Raw genomic sequence first — 17039 nt, 5'->3', positions numbered from 1 at the left:
CTTGATATTTAAATATAAATAAATGTTTTTCCTTTTGTCCCAAAGTTCAAATTAGAGCTTTGTAATACTACAGATCCAACACAGGCCCCTAACCGGCAGTAACATGGAAACACACAAAAACGCACCAGAAAAAAAAATAAAAAAAAACTTTTTTCTTCCTTTCTGGTAGATGATCCCACACCTGCCGATATTCGCAAAAACCTGCGCATATCTGCACATCGTCAAATGCTTAATCCCGGACGAGCCCCCATCTATTAAAGTACATTTACTTAAATATGCAAAGTCTATCTAATTTATTCATTTCGCACGCAACCAATAATTGAATGTCCAGATTTATAACCAATGAATATTATTTATGAATGTAAACTGATGAAACTGTATCATGGATTACAAAATATATAACAATACAGGTATTATACATAATAACGATTATATATTCCAGCATCCTTAAATAAAGCTAACCTCAGTGATGTATAATGTGTATGTGAATTACAGCGCGGGAGGGGGCGTGGCTTATGAAGAAGCAGCCATTTTGTGATACCAAGTCTTTGTGTCCGCCATTTTAGATACCGCCGCATGGCATTCAAACATCTTATGGTAACTGTCGGCCATCTTAGATTCCACTACATGGCACACAAAGGAAACCTTAACAAAAGACTAATAACTTCCGCCTGGCAATCACACATACTGACTGTATGTTCATAATTCCTTTCCATAACATTTATTCCAAATTATCTCTAGCTTGCATCATACGATACGCTCAATCCTTACAATAACTCACACATTCAGCAAACACATTTTACCTGCAGCATACACAATTGAATATCATTTAAGCTACAATGTACTTCTCTGTACAGAACACCTAACTGGCACATACAATCTATGGCCTTGTTATATCATACTCACATCACATGCCGATACACACACCATCCGAGCATCATGCTATCAACATTTGTATCATATAAGTTGGATTTATCCGATAGTTTATCTAGATATTCTCACATGATATCACACAAAGCATTCACACTCTGTTCTTGCATAGCCTTACACATGCATTCAAATACCAAGAATCCCTTTGAGAACAACACACTCTCTTTCATACAAAGAGTCCATACCATATACTACAGAACTCCTTTGCAACCAATCCCTTGGACACACACAGTGGCTAGTTTAACTATCCAGACACATAGCAGAGAAAAGCAAGCTATTTACACTCCTTGCATACAAACGATCCAGGAACTAGGCCTCTGCTTTTCCACATGGCAGCAGCAGGCTTAGACTTCACTTTATCCACATGTAAACGTACACGGCTATATCTACCAATTTAAGCATATCCTTACTCACATTCATAACATCTACACATACCCATATATATATATATATATATATCAGATTCCAATCATTACTTTATCTCTTACAGTCACTTTTCACATACCTTCCAATCATTTGACCTTCTCAGACCTTCAACACTCTATACCTGAATCATACTCTCATGAATAAGCTCTATCCATTATCAATATTCCGAGCCATGCCTGATACACAGTAATATAAACATTTGATACTTATCCCTCACTCATGTCCTGGCGAGTCCAATCCCATAGCTCCTTCCGTCTCCTGCTAAAATCACACACTAACTTATTTGATTTTCTCTGGCTTTCAAGAGAACTCTCGGGGGAGGAGTTGATCCTATTGTCTTCCCCTGGTATCACTTAGCTTATGTTTACAGTATCTTGTGACTGGCTTAGGTGCTTTCCAGAGAACCATTCATTCACCTCCTTTCATTAGCTTATAGACACGCCCCTCTGATTGCTGTATCCTAATCTTATGTGAACTTATGATTCGTAATAACATGTGAGTGCAATATGATATGGAATTCCAATAACTGTCATCTGACAGTTATTATAATTTCGCACATTTTGAGTCCAAACATGACATTATGTTATATCTAAAAATATGTAAATTAATATTCGATCTTTTCCTTACTTATGAGATATGAATAATATTTATCTCAGACTATATTAATTTAGTGGGCATGATTATAATTATGATTATGGAAATTATATGCTGGGAAAAATTAGGCATTGACAGAACAAATGGTGTTGTTTTCAGAAACTCGATCCTTCCTAAAATGGTGGATGGAGGTGGATTCCCTTCGGGGGAGTCGGTTCCTGCAGTCCTGGAGCTGGTTGGTAGTCACTACCGACGCCAGTCTCAGAGGCTGAGGGGCAGTAGTCGTGGACCTGCGTCTGCAGGGCTTGTGGACTTTAGAGCAGAAAGACTGATACTTTACAGTCTGCCTTACTGATCAACATCTTGGAACTGAGGGCTGTGTGGAAGAGGTTTTCTCTGGCGGGAGAAAAGATTACAAGAGCTCCCTTTTAGGCATTCAGACCGACAACGTCACAGCTGTGGCGTATCTGAATCACCAGGGAGGCACACACAGCAATCTGGCCATGTGGGAGGTGTCCCGAATCTTCTTGTGGGTGGAACAGAATGTTCTAGCATTATCAGCAATCTTCATACCAGGAGTGGAGAATATAGAGGCCGACTTCCTGAGCAGGGAGAAACTGATGGAAGGAAAATGGAGGCTGAATCCACAAGTATTCCACTAGATTACAATAAGGGGGAAACCCCGGATAGGGACCTGAAGGCATACAGGTTCATCCATCAGGTACCCAGGTTGTATGACAGGACGTGGGATCCACTGGCAGAAGCAGTGGATGCCATGACTATCCCCTGGGAGGGGAATCTTCTTTATGATTTTCCGCCAGTTCCAATGCTGGCAAGAGAGTTGAAAACAATACAGGCCCAGACAATTCCAGTAATTTTAGTGGCCCCAGATTGGCCAGGGAGATCCTGGTACTCGAGGCTTCAGAGATTCTCTGTGGACTCGTGGCGTCTACCTCTGAGGTCAGACCTTCTAAAACAAGGACCGTTCAACCAGCTGGATTCAGCTCGATTAATTTTGACGGTCTGGCTGTTGAAAACGCCATTTTGAGGAATATAGGATTCTCAGAGGCGGTTAACGCAATGAGGAAAGCCAGAAAGTCAGTGTCTTCTGTAAATTATTTTGGGGCCTGGAAGACCTATATTTGGTGGTGTGTAAGACAGAGGTCACGCACATCGAGATTTAAAATGGCTAAATTGTTGGAGTTTTTTACAGGAGGGCCTTTCCTCTGGATTAGGCCTTCAGTCACTCAGAGTACATATCTCGACCGTGTCAATTTTTCTTTCCAAAGAAGGATTGCGTTAGAACCAGAAGTACAGACCTTCCTGCAGGGGGTTTATCTATTGAAACCTCCCTACAACCAACCAGTAGCGCCAGGGGAATTATCTCTGGCTCTGGAGTACCTTAAAGACCTTGAGCCGTTAAGGTCGGTTGACCTTAGTTTCCTTTCAGGGAAGCTGGTAATTTTGTTGGTGGTGGCGTCAGAGAAAAAAAAAAAAAAATATCGGAGTTGATTGCTTTGTTCTACAAGTCTTCCTCCCTTATATGTCATGATGATAGGGCTGCCTTTCGGACAGTACCCCTAGATTTTTACCAAAAGTAGTCTCTGCTTTTCTTCTAAATCAGGAGATTGTTCTGCCTGTGTTTCAACCCCCAGAGGGTTGTTAGGAAAAGGGACAAATTGAGGAATTTGGATGTTGTGCGCGTCTTGCGCGTTTATGTGGACAGAGTTAAGAGTGTCAGAAAGACTGATACTTTACTGGTTTTGTATGACATACACAAACTTAGTTGGCCTGCTTCTAAGCAGACCATTGCTAGGTGGTTGCGCTCTGTTATTGCGTTTGCATATACAAAAGTTGGTAGGCCTGTACCGGCCAGGATTAATGCGCATACCACCAGGTCGGTTGCCACCTCTTGGGCGGTTCGACATGGGGCAACAGCTGAGCAGGTTTGCAGCGCTGCCACTTGGTCATCTGTTAATAATTTTGCCAAATTTGATAGGTTCCATGAGTTCGCGTCGGTGGACGCATCATTCGGGCGAGCAGTGATGAATACTGCAGACCTGAGCGTACCCACCCAAAAGGACCGGCTCTGGAACGTCCCAATGTGAAGCTGTGTCACCAGGACCATTGAAAGAGAAAAAGGGATTTTTGTAAGAACTTACCGTTCGAATCCCTTTCTCTGATATGGTCCTGGTGACACAGCGATCCCTCCCTTACGCTCAGTAAGTATGCCAGTGTGCATGATGTTTCATGTTATAATTGGTTGAAAAGTTAAATTTAAAATTGTGCATATAATATGTGCAGTTGTTTGTACTGAGTTAATGTATTCCAGTGGCTTTGAAAGATTGAACTGAGGAATCTGGGATGCAGTAGGGGAGGAGCCTACCCTCCAAAAGCTTTAGGATAGGTGCCTGGCTCCTGCGGACCCTCCTACATCCCAATGTGAAGCTGTGTCACCAGGACCATATCAGAGAAAGGGATTCGAACGGTAAGTTCTTACAAAAATCCCTTTTTCTGACATTCAATGTCTCCAGCATGTGGCTGAGCCTATTAGTGCCTGCTTGTATGTTGAGCTATGGAAGCAGCACTCGTCTGACTCTTATCACTGGCCTGGGTGAGGAGCTGCGCATGCAGGATAGGAATTGGAGTTTTAGTTCAGACTGATCCGTATGAGCAACAGTGGTCTGGTCCCACTTGTCTAAGTGTCAGGCTACACCTGCAACATTTGTAGTTATATCGAGATGAAGATGTAGTAACACACCAACCGTAAAGTATCCTGAAAGATGTGCATTCCAAAGCTAAAGGAGCTGTAGGTCTCTAGGAAAAATATATACATACACCATTTAGTGGTTGTTGAAATAAAGAAACCTTGTTCCTTTTTCATTTAGAATGTGTGTCTCCTTAAGTGCATGAAGCTGGTCTGCCTAGTTTGAAACATAATTTAGTATGTGTACACTATATGATTTGTCAGGGAGTTCCAGGCAGCTCAAGGGAAATAATTAATGACATTGCATAATTTACTATTGTTGTCTAATGTGTACCCAGCTTTAACCTTCCCACCAGGTTGTTTCAGAAGTTAAGTTATCCCATTGACAGGTCTTTCCACAAGCTGTTTTTTTTTTTCTTTTCAATTGAATTTTTTGGACTTTTACCATCCACTCCACGTAATCCTTATATTTTTCCACCCACTATGACTGGCAACAGTAAAGTGTGCCAAGGAACAGCAAGACACAATGTGCCAATGTCACCCTTTTTCTCATCCTATCGTAAACCACTTGGCTGCATGTACAAACGACAGAGGGGTCGCAAATATCTTGCGGGAGTCTTCATTGTTGACGATATAGTGTGTTCACCTTTAGATGATATGCATGAAAATATCGTTAATGATGATTATCGAGTGTATCATGTATTTTATCGTCTAATGTCAGCAGTTGCATCTTATGCAATTGTCCGTTTAAATCAGGGGTGGGGAACCTTCGGCCCTCCAGCTGTTGTTGAGCTACACATCCCATCATGCCCTGGTATAGTTTTGCTATTTGGCCATGCTAAAACTGTTGCAGTGCATGCTGGGACTTGTAGTTTAATAACCGCTGCAGGGCCAAAGGTTCCCCACCCCTGGTTTAAATGGTTAAGCCAGTGGTTCCCAAACTTTTTTTGAATGATGGCACCCTAAAGTATCACAATTAATTTAAAGTACACCTAGGCCAAAAAAATGTAGAAAAAAATATGAAATCAAGTAGAATTCTGAGTACTTGTGTACTTTCATGGTGCCGTGCGTATTTGTCCCCTTGCGGGGCTCGCTACGCTCGCCCACGCTATCTAAAATTAACTCCATGCCAACGTGGATAGTGGGGGTACGAACTATCCATGTTGGCATGGAGTTTACAGCCCCGAAGCTGGACACAGACGCTGGCGTCGTGAAACTACACAAGTACCTAATTCTGTAAGTCATCCAAAGGGACAGTTTTGTGGGGAGGGACCAGATTTGTTTCTGTTTGTACAGACATGTTATGATTGGCAGCCACATCACTGGTTTTGTCTGTTACTAATTTCATTGGTACTTGGACACCAATTCATGGCCCCCCTGCAAGTGTCCCAAGGCACCCCAGGGTGTCACGGCATACCGTTTGGGAACCACTGGCTTAAGCAAAGAATAAAATCCCTGGGATAATTAAGATCGAGATTAGCATGTAACATTTGATGATGAAACACGATTAAAAATGTTTCATGTGTGCTTTTCTTATTACATTTTATTGCTTTGTACCTTCATTATATGTCCTGTTTAATGTGTAGGCATTTGACAACGGATGGTCCACTGACAGGAAGTCCAGCAGAGGCATCAAAAGAACTGTGAAAGAAGATATAGACAGCTCTGCAGAGGAGCCAAATGACCATTTATTAAGTAGTTCTTTGTAAGTTGATCACTTTTGTTTACTTTACAAATATTCAAATTACATTATGAAAAAATATATACAATTTATTGGTTACATATGTATATCTTTTTTCCTCCAGATCAAAGGTGAGAGAAATAACTAATGGGTTTAAGCTACAACCAATAGGAAGCACATCATTTGAAAATCATTCTTCCTGATGTGCTGTTTTAAAAATGAACATATTGCTCAACAAACGTGGCAGGTTTAAAGGGGCTGATTCTGAGTTGGTATGGGTCATTGGGTCGCACAATATTAGGTCAACATGCATTGTGTTGACAACTGATGTTCTACACAGCGTAAGTTGGCACATGGAATAGGTCGACATGGATGGAAGGTCGAAACAAGCATTAGGTCGACAGTCAAAAGGTTGACATGTTTTTTAAGTTTTTTGTCCCGAATGTCAACATGGACACCGTGTCGGTGAACCGCATCCCCTTCATGGCTTGTTGCACTTGCTGTGTTTCAGGCACTAGCCTCGCTGCGCTGGGCACACTATTAATTTTCTCCCTTCATGCCCTAGTGGATGGCAGGGCATGAAATACCACCTATCGCCCCAAAAACAAGTGACCTTTTGACTGTCGACCTAGCCATTGTCGACCTAATACTTGTGTTGACCTTCCATCCATGTTGACCTAAGCCATGTCGGCCTTCAGTGATCAACCCAATACATGTTGACCTTGTATGTGTCGACCCAACAACTGTATTCCTTCTAAATTGGGAACAAAAAAGCAAGTTACTGGCACCTGGACAAACCATATTGCAATGCAAGTGCTAATATCTATATCAGGGGTTCTCAGACTCGGTCCTCAGGACCCCACACAGTTCACGTTTTGCAGGTCACCCCGACAGCTTCATTCATTACTCACTGACACATTTTAAAAGATCCACAGGTGGAGCCAATTATTTCACTTGTGATTCTGTGAGGAAACCTGCAATACATGCGCTGTGTGGGGTCCTGAGCACTGAGTTTGAGAACCTGTGATCTATATAATATCTATTTTTTTGTGTGTGTGTGTGTCAGCCCACAAATCCCGGGCAGCTTTATTTTTACACTGCAATTTAGATTGGAGTTTGGAATCTGAATCTCTCTGTACATGTTAAATTTCCACCACCTACAGTGTAACCAAGAGATTTAGATTTGGGCGGGCATATCCCAATTCAAACCTAAATTGCATTGTAAAGTTGTTCAGCATTTGCAGACAAAATGCAAAAGCAGCCACTAATTACATTACATGCAAAAAAATAAATGAAGGATTTGCCAACATTACTTTGCAGCATGGCATTCCCAAGTGCAAAGTTAAGGCCGCCATACACTATGCGATTTGGCCCCGATTTATCCCCGATCCAGATAGATCGGGCAGTGAAATAGGACCAAATCGCAGGTTTTGACACCCGGTCCGACCTGATGCGCGGTCCCGTGTGCATCGGGTCAGAGTCGGGACGTCGGACCGGCTGCACATAAGATAAATCTTATGTGCAGCCGTGGGGACTCTGAGGACGCTGGCGAGGGAGGGGGGCGGAAGACGCCGGCGAGGGAGGGGGGCGGCAGGGGGAGCCGGAGCAGGGAGCTGTCATGCTCCGTCCGGGCGGGGGGAGCCGGGAGCTGTCAGCACTGAAAAAATTGTGCTAGTAGTGCGGACGCTGCGGGGGACACAGGCGGCAGTAACAGAGCCGGGCGGGGGGAGCCGGGAGCTGTCAGTACTGAAAAAAAAAAAAAGCCCATACAATGAATGGGCAGCCTGTGATTGGCTGAGCGCTCTCTCAGCCTGTCAGCAATTGGCTGAGAGAGCGCTCAGCCAATCACAGGCTGCCCATTCATTGTATGGGCTTTTTTTTTTTTTCAGTACTGACAGCTCCCGGCTCCCCCCGCCCGGCTCTGTTACTGCCGCCTGTGTCCCCCGCAGCGTCCGCACTACTAGCAGCGTGCGTCCGTCCCCCCAGCCGCCTTGCAGCATCCCCCGCCCGCCACCTGGATGTCCCCGGCCCCCCTGCTCGCTCCACATTGCAGCTCCACGGGAGTTGCAAATGATACATCGCATGCGATGTATCATTTGCAAAACGATACATCGCATGCGATGTATCATTTGCAAAACTTGGCACATCAAGTGCCAAATCGTGTGTCCCCCTCCCGGGGAGCTGCAGGGGGAAATCAGGTCCGACTTGTCCTTAGGACAAGTCGGACTAATGTATGGGGGCCTTTACTTTTTTCTCTTTCAATTTGAATTGATTTCCACTATCTGTTACATGTAGATAACGTAATTTTATTATATACTGGAAATGCAAATAAAAACTGGTTGTTCGTTTAAAAGGATTTACATGTGTAACACTTTTTTTTTGTGTAGATTCTTGATTACTCGTATTTTATTGAGAGCTTCATTGAAACGCTGTACTATTTTGCCTTTTCTACAGCCATAGATCTCAGGAGTGTGACCGATATCAAACTGATGACTCGGACCCTTCAGACGTACACTCCTGCCAGAGTGATGACATGGCTAATGAGGATTACTCTCCTAACCATAGCAATTCATTTGCAAAGATAGCAGAAAAGTAAGTAATGAGAGGTGACGTTTCAATTTACTTTGTTAGTAAACAATATTCATAATAAAATGGTAATCCAAGTTAGACAAAGTGATGGGAATCCCAATTCATCAGTCTTGAGGCCCTGTACACTAGTGCAACTTCTCAGAGGCTTGAAGTCACATGCATTTTCCCCTGAAGTCCCTGGCAGGATTGCATACGATACACCGTTATACAGTCCTTTTTGTATACAGTGTATCCTATGCGATCCCAGTCATTACTGTGGCATCCAATAAATCTTTGTCGCAGCCTTGGGGATCTCAGGCTCTGATGTGCATGGGAACACGGATCGGAATCTGATGTTAAACACATACAATGTGACACTTTTTACATGATGTTTGGGTCTGATGCGTCGGAGTAGGGCGAAAAGGGCCCAAATAGCGCTAGTGTATAGGCACCTTAAGGAAGCAAGAAAGAATTGGGTTCAACAGCCAGAAACCAGGCTTCTTATTTTAAATATTGCAGAAAGGGGGAGCCTGGACTGCACACAAGAATTTTAAACCGAATGAGAGGTGCTCCCATGTTAAGGCTTCTAGTACCTATAGTGAAAAAGAAAAATAATGATGCACACTCTTAATTTAAATCCCTGAACATTCTAACTGGGTTGGGATCATTTGGGCTACAGCATGATGGTTGATATTTTGTTTCTCGTTCGGCAGGTCGTTAGTTCGACAATGTTTAGGTCGACAGTCAAAAGGTCGACAGTGGACATGGACACAGTTTAAAGTGCAACGCATACCCTCGCATCGCTCGCTGCGCTCACAATGCGTCGGGCACGGTGCCTCGCTGCGCTCGGCACGTTATTTTATTCTCCCACCACGCCCTAGTGGATGGTAGGGCATGAAATACCGCCTGTCGGCTCAAAAAATCAGCGAAAAGCCCCATGTCGACCTAGACAATGTCGAACTAATGACCTGTCAAATTTTTCCTGTGTCAACATTTTCCCGTGTCGGCCTTTTCCCGTGTCGACCTTTTCCCGTGTCGGCCTTATGGCTGTCGGCCTAAATGACCATCATGCTGTAGAACAAATGACCGCATCCTCTAACTTGCACAATTTTTACCAAACTGGTTTTTACTGTTTGCGGCTTTTTACCAAGAATCCTTTAGCCCAAATTTGAAATAATATACTTGGGTATAGAATCTTAACTCACTAGGTATGCCAGCATATTACAACAGTTCATTGATTGCACAGGCAAGATAACTGGGAAGATACAGCTATGTATCATATTATAAGGTAGAAATTCAACAAGTTAAATTAAATGGTATAGTACTTAGTCGCCAGGTTAATCACTAGATATTGGTGATATTATTCCTCTCCAGTGTGCCCATTAGGGTGGGGACCACTCGAGAAGATTGCCATTTAGTTTTTAAATATCTGACATTTTTGTGGCCCAACTGGCAACAAAAAAACACAGTGGCAATACATTTTCATATTGTTGTATACCAATTTAAACAATTGATTTATTTTGTAGCGCTCCACCTTCACCTATTGCCTTTTGTACTCCAGTATATTGACTTTTTGTGATCGCCTCTTCTTTGTCATTTTTCTCCAGACTCTTCCCTTGACCTCTCCCTCTCCACCTTCTCTCTCCCATCCAGCTGTCTCTCTCTGTCCCAGTGCTATTTGAAACTCTGCATGTACCTAGCGATTTGCTGAGCGACGCTAGAAGGCTTAGCAAGATCCCTCAGCACAGTATTCTCTGGCGATATTACTAGATTTATCCAGCATGTTCGATATTAATCGCTGGGCAATAACGAGGCGCGGGACCTCGCATCCATATTGCTATAGCCCCTACACACAGAGCGATGTAGGGGCATTGTCTAAGCAATTTAGAAAATGTCCCGGTACTTGTGTAGTTTCACGGCGCCAGCATGCTACTTCCGCGTTCTACGCTCGCCACAAACTATGTAAAATAAAGTAACTTAACTCCATGTCAACATTGATAGTTCATACCTCCACTATCCATGTTGGCATGGAGTTGATTTTAAATAGCGTGGCGAGCGTAGCGAGCCACCGAGCCCGCAGCGTGGGCGAGCGAAGCGAGCCCCGCTAGGGGACACCGACGCACAGCGCCATGAAACTACACAAGTGCCAATGTCCCTAACTCGTTACATTTGTAGGCCCCATTAGAAAGAGCTTATTGCCTCCCTCCCTCTCTCCAGAACATCCCCTTTCCTTCCTACATCTTACTGTTGCCAACACTGTCTGTTTTCCTGTCATATCTGCTTCTTTTGGTCATCATGACACATTAGTCTCCTTAATTCTCCATATTCATGCTATCTCTTCAGCCTATCTTTCCACCTCCCAAACACCTTAAGTTTGTGACTTCGGGCAGCACGGATAGTGTGAGGATTAGTATTACTGCTTCACAGTAAAGATCATAGGTTCAATTACCACCATGATCCTAACTGTGAGAAGTTTGTCTATTTTCTCTGTACTTGTGTGGGTTTTTTCCCACTATTCAAAAATATACTGGTAGGTTAACTGCTTCCAACAAGGTTAACCCTAGCGTGAATGTGTGTGCGCATGTGGTAGGGATATAGATTGTAAGCTCCAATGGGGCAGGCACTGATGTGAATGGCCAAATATCTATAAAAGCACTGCGCAATATGTGTGCACAATATAAAACTGTTAATAAGAAAATAAGCTTCACCCATGAGGATACTGAATTTTCCATACCCTTCCCATTTCCTGCTTTGACTTGGTCTTACTCACTCCTGACTCCCCTATGACCTATATATTTAATGCTCATTTGATCTTACTTTCCTATTCCATCATTTTACATCGACTTTTAATGTCCTTCTAATGCTCAACATCTCTTGTAGTACCCAGATTAAATGCCTATCTTTAAACTGCAAAGCGTTTAATAATTCTTCTTGCGTCAATCTGGGGAACGCTGCTTTAGCCATTACATCTGGGGTTAGAGTGTAGGTCCTGCAGTTTACCAAAGAGTTAAAAAATAAACTCCTCTCCTACTTCCAGTAGCTCTGTAATCTTGTTTTTAGTTCTTTTGAGTGATGGCACACATTTTTGCTAACTTTTAGTTAGGTTTCATTGCATTGTTTTAATGAGATTCTACTGCTTCAGTCTCTGTTTGCAGGAGCAGTAGGGTTAGTGTAAGCCCTTGTCCTGCCATGCTGGTCCATTTGGCTCTGCCATTGCCAGACCATACTACGAGGAAGCAGCAGGTCAGACTGGAGCAGCTACTTGTTACCCTGGTATCACTGGGCTGACCCTTTAACTGCTTGACCAGATACATTGTGTCATATAGAGATAAGAGGTGTTTCCGGAGATCATGACCTTGAGGGATGTGCCTGACCTAGATTTCCGGGCTACTCACTTAAATAGTAAATATCCTCTGTATGGAGCTTTAACACAGGATCCTGAAGCAGCTCATATGGATGCCATGAGGGCACCTTGTTGCTTTCACATTGGGTACATGCTTCCACCTCTGTTAAATACTACCCAGGTTTCTTCAGCATATTCGGCCAGGAGTGGTATACTCTACTTCACAGCATGTTGACGAAGGCTCCTTTTCAACCTACCTCTTCGGCCAGACTTACTTCACAAAGGGCTGTCTGCATTAACATTTGTAATGACTGGCTTGATTGGCATGGTTCTCGAGGCCCAGATCTTGAAGGCATAGGAGCTTTCCCTGCTGATGGTTCAGACAAACTGGTGACATCCAAAATAATTAGTATGAAAGTTACACATCTTCTCGTGCAAACATCAGCATCTGTTGGCTGCTGCCTTCAATTTCCACATCTCTTATCCTTTTCCAGAATGGTTTGACTAAAGGTCTTCCCTTTTCATCACTCAAAGGGCAGGTTTTCAGCTTTGTATCTAGCCACTATACCTACCACTTGTCCCTAATTGGGACTCGACCTCTTGTATCTGTTGAATTGCTGTACATCACTTTGGCAATTGTGTTCCATCTGGCTATTGCATCTTCCAGAGATTTTTCTGTACTGTTTGCTCTGTCCTGGAAACCTCCTCGGATCATTTTTCTACTAAACCTTTTCCTTTTTTGTATGGGGATGCCAATTTTTGTCTGAGAAGTTCTTTGTGCAGCGATTGCCCTCTTGTTAGGTTGCTTTAAGAAGTCCCACATGCAGTGGCTAACACAGATCATTTGAAGAGAAAATAAAAATTGTTTTCTTGAAGTCCATCTGTAGATGACTTCCATCCCTCCCTGATTTGTTGTCTGCTAATATTGCTCAATTTATTTATATGAGTGATCTGCAATATTTTCCGGATGGATAGTAAATAAGCAGGAGACAGTCTGACTGTAATCTCAAGCTAAAGTTCCTGTGAAATGTCAAGTAACAGAACCATATATAAGCAGTTCTACACGCCGAAGAAGTTGGCATTTTTCACATTCTTAATGAATTCTGATTATGGAGCTCAACAGAAGCTACTGGAGAGCCATGTCCTTCTACGATTACAGGAGTAGTCTGCGACAGAAGGCGCATTTTGACCAACTGTGAAACTCTTTTGGAGGCGGAAGCACATTCCCCTACAACTGTGTTTTTTGAGTGGTTTGCAGAGTTTCAGCACGAGATTCATCGGCTTGATACTACACAATAAGCTTGGGCTGAGCAAGGTTTCTGTAAGCTGGGTGACCCATTAGCGAAGACCACAATGTGGCACTGATGCCTTAGTGCAGTGGTAGCCAACCCTAGCCCTCGAGAGCTACCAACAGTTCACATTTTCCAGACAACCTAGCTGCTGCACTCATTACTCACTGACACATTTTAAAAAATCCACAGATGGAGCTAATTAGCTCACTTGTGATTCTGTGAGGAGACCTGCAAAGCATGCAATGTTGGTAGCTCTTGAGGATTAGGGTTGGCTACCCCAGCCTTAGTGCCACAACATGCAGGCCAGGTGAATCTTGGATCTACAGTTTAGAACAAAAACCAAACAACCCAGTGGACCATAGTTGGAGTTTTACCGCTACAAAAGTGTGCACAGCATGTGGCCAACCAGATTGTGTTAATTTGTCTAATTACATTTGAGCCCCTGAAAACAGTACTGTGTATGAACTGGTTACAATTCTTAAATGTTTTTTTTTTTTTACCTTTTAAATTAAAGGTAAAAAGCCTGACCTTTTAATTGCATCTACAGTTTTTAATTGAAATCTAATGTGGTGGAGTACAGAGCCAAAATCATGAAATTTGTCAGTGTCCAAATATATATGAGGCAATACAAAATAATATTTTGTTGCACTTTTTTTATCTTAAGACTCATGCTTCTGCTTTGTGTACTTTAATTTAATTTTTAATGGTCTTCCCGATCTACATTTTCACCCATACAATTAATTTTCAGTGCAATAATCACAGGAAAGTGATGGTTCAAATGACCCTCCTGTAGAAGCCTTTTGCTCTCAAGATGGATGTCTTGAGCCAACGAGTTGGGTCATAGTCGCATGATAGCATTCTCCTTGAAACTGGATATTTGGCTGTAAAAGAAGCAGCGCCAAGCAAAGGTCCTTGGATACTGCACTGACCTCCAGGGCATTGTTTGGGGGTAGGTTCTCATAAGCTGATCACTGCTCCCCACCCCCGCAGACTCTTGTAGGTGAACAGGACCCAGTCCAGTCCTGGATCCAGAGGGGGCTGCTGTTGCCTAAGTTGGACCGTTGGAGCCACCACAGGAGATTATTAAACTTAAGTGGATAAAATGTCTGTGCTTTAATGTAAAGATGGGACCTGTCCCACCTGGGCATGAACTCTAGCTGAAGAGGACAGGAGTGGATTTTAACCCCTTCCCGACATTTGACGTGTATATATACGTCATGGCCGGGATGTACTTCCCGACACATGACGTATATACGTCATGGCTTTAAACTGTCCCCGCGTCTATAGACGCGGTGACAGTTTGGAAATGTCTGCTGTCCCTGACAGCAGACATCCCCCCTCGCTGCCCAGGGGGGGCAGGGATGCCCCCCCCGGTCGGCGATCGCTGTGATTGGCTGTTCAAATGTGAACAGTCAATCACAGCGTTTCCTCGGTAACACAGTGATCGGTGGTGATCGGTGCTGTTAAGTACAGCACCGATCACCACCGATCGCCAGCCCCCCCTCCCACCCACCCGGCAGCTCACCCGGCAGTCCCTGCAGTCCCTCCTTCCGGCAGCCGCAGCGCACGCAGCGCTCCCCCCCTACCACCCCCCCGCCAGCCGCAGCACAAATAAAATAACTTGTAATGTACTGAATTATATATATATATATATATATATGTGTGTGTATATATATATACATGTGTGTGTGTATATATATATATATATATATATATATACACATATATATATATATGTGTATATATATATATATATATATATATATATATATATATAGACCGATAGATAGAAAGATATTCCCGACATATGACGTATATATACGTCATGGTTTTAAACTGTCACCGCGTCTATAGACGCGGTGACAGTTTGGAGATGTCTGCTGTCCCTGACAGCAGACATCCCCCCTCGCGGCGATCGCTGCGATTGGCTGTTCAAATGTGTTTTCTGTGTTACCGACGGCTAAGCCGCTCGGTAACACAGTGATCGGTGGTGATCGGTGCTGTTAAGTACAGCACCAATCACCACCGATCGCCAGCCCCCCCCACCCGGCAGCCCCCCCTCCCTCCCACCCACCCGGCTGCCGCAGCGTCAGCACCCCTCCCACCCCCCCACCAGCCGCAGCGCCAGCCCCCCTCCCAAAGCTGGTGAGCAAAATTGGGTCACATGTGGGGGGGTTATATATATATATATATATATATATATATATATATATATATATAGACAGATAGATAGAAAGATATTCCCGACATATGACGTGTATATACGTCATGGTCGGGAGGTACTTCCCGACCGAAGACGTATATATACGTCATGGTTTTAAACTGTCACCGCGTCTATAGACGCGGTGACAGTTTGGAGATGTCTGCTGTCCCTGACAGCCCCCCCACATGTGAGGCATTGCCATACTCGGGAGAAATTGGGGCACAGATTTTGGGGTGCTTTGTCTCCTTCATTCCTTGTGAAAATGAAAAATTTTGAGCCAGAACTGCATTTTTGTGTAAAAAATTACATTTTTTTACACAAAAATGCAGATCTGGCTCAAAATTTTTCATTTTCACAAGGAATGAAGGAGACAAAGCACCCCAAAATCTGTGCCCCAATTTCTCCCGAGTATGGCAATGCCTCACATGTGACCAAAAAATACCAGTTGGGTGCATGGCAGGACTCAGAAGGGAATGAGTGATATTTGGATTTTGCAGCACAGATTCTGGTTGAATGACCCCTGAAGCACCCATACAGTGGAACCCCCCCACAAGTGACCCCATTTTGCAAACTACACCCTTTAGGGAATTCATCTAGGGGTATAGTGTACATTTCAATCCCCCAGGGGTTTCACCAATTTTGATACAACTGAGCTGTGAAAATGAAAAATTAAATTTTTTCATTTTCACAGCCCAGTTGTATCAAAATTGGTGAAACCCCTGGGGGTTTGAAATGTACACTATACCCCTAGATGAATTCCCTGAAGGGTGTAGTTTGCAAAATGGGGTCACTTGTGGGGGAGGTTCCTAACTTTTAGCATCTTATGGTGCCTAGAAACCTACATGGTGCCTAAAAAATAATCTCATAAAAAGGAGGCTCCAAAATCAAGTAGGTGCTCCTTCTATTATGAAGCCTGTGGTTTGGTCAACGTGCACACTAGGGCCACATATAGGATATTTATGAAAACAAAAGAATTGGGGGAATCAATTTTTAGTCACAATTCTCTAGTAAAATCTACTGTGTTCCTTAGAAAAATGTATTAAAATTGAAAATCTGCAAAAAAAATGAAGTTTTGAAATTTCACCTACACTTTGTTTTAATTCCTGTGAAACACCTAAAGGGTTAACAAACTTCCAAAATGCTGTTTTGAATACTGTGAGGGGTTCAGTTTTTGAAATGGCATCATTTATGGGGGTGTCTCACATACAAGTCCCTCAAAGTCACATCAGAACTGAACTGGTCCCTAAAAAAATCAGTGTTTGAAATTTTCTTGAAAATTTGAGAATTTGCTATTC

The 17039-nt window shown here is 43.3% G+C and overlaps 1 protein-coding gene across 2 annotated transcripts in view; it reads left to right on the top strand.

Moving 5' to 3' along the window:
• The window catches only part of LOC146063896 (heat shock factor protein 2-like), a 61008-nt gene that overhangs the window by 34814 nt on the left and 9155 nt on the right, over positions 1-17039 (top strand). For both annotated transcript variants that reach the window (XM_083176792.1, XM_083176793.1), the window contains exons 9-10: positions 6244-6362; positions 8793-8930. In XM_083176792.1, the coding sequence (XP_083032918.1) occupies positions 6244-6362; positions 8793-8930 (257 nt within the window). The remainder of the gene's footprint in view (positions 1-6243; positions 6363-8792; positions 8931-17039) is intronic.

This window comes from Crinia signifera, chromosome 3, assembly GCF_055691185.1.
Source record: "Crinia signifera chromosome 3, ASM5569118v1, whole genome shotgun sequence".
Taxonomy (NCBI): domain Eukaryota; kingdom Metazoa; phylum Chordata; class Amphibia; order Anura; family Myobatrachidae; genus Crinia; species Crinia signifera.
This window is presented reverse-complemented; position numbering and strand designations above follow the sequence as displayed.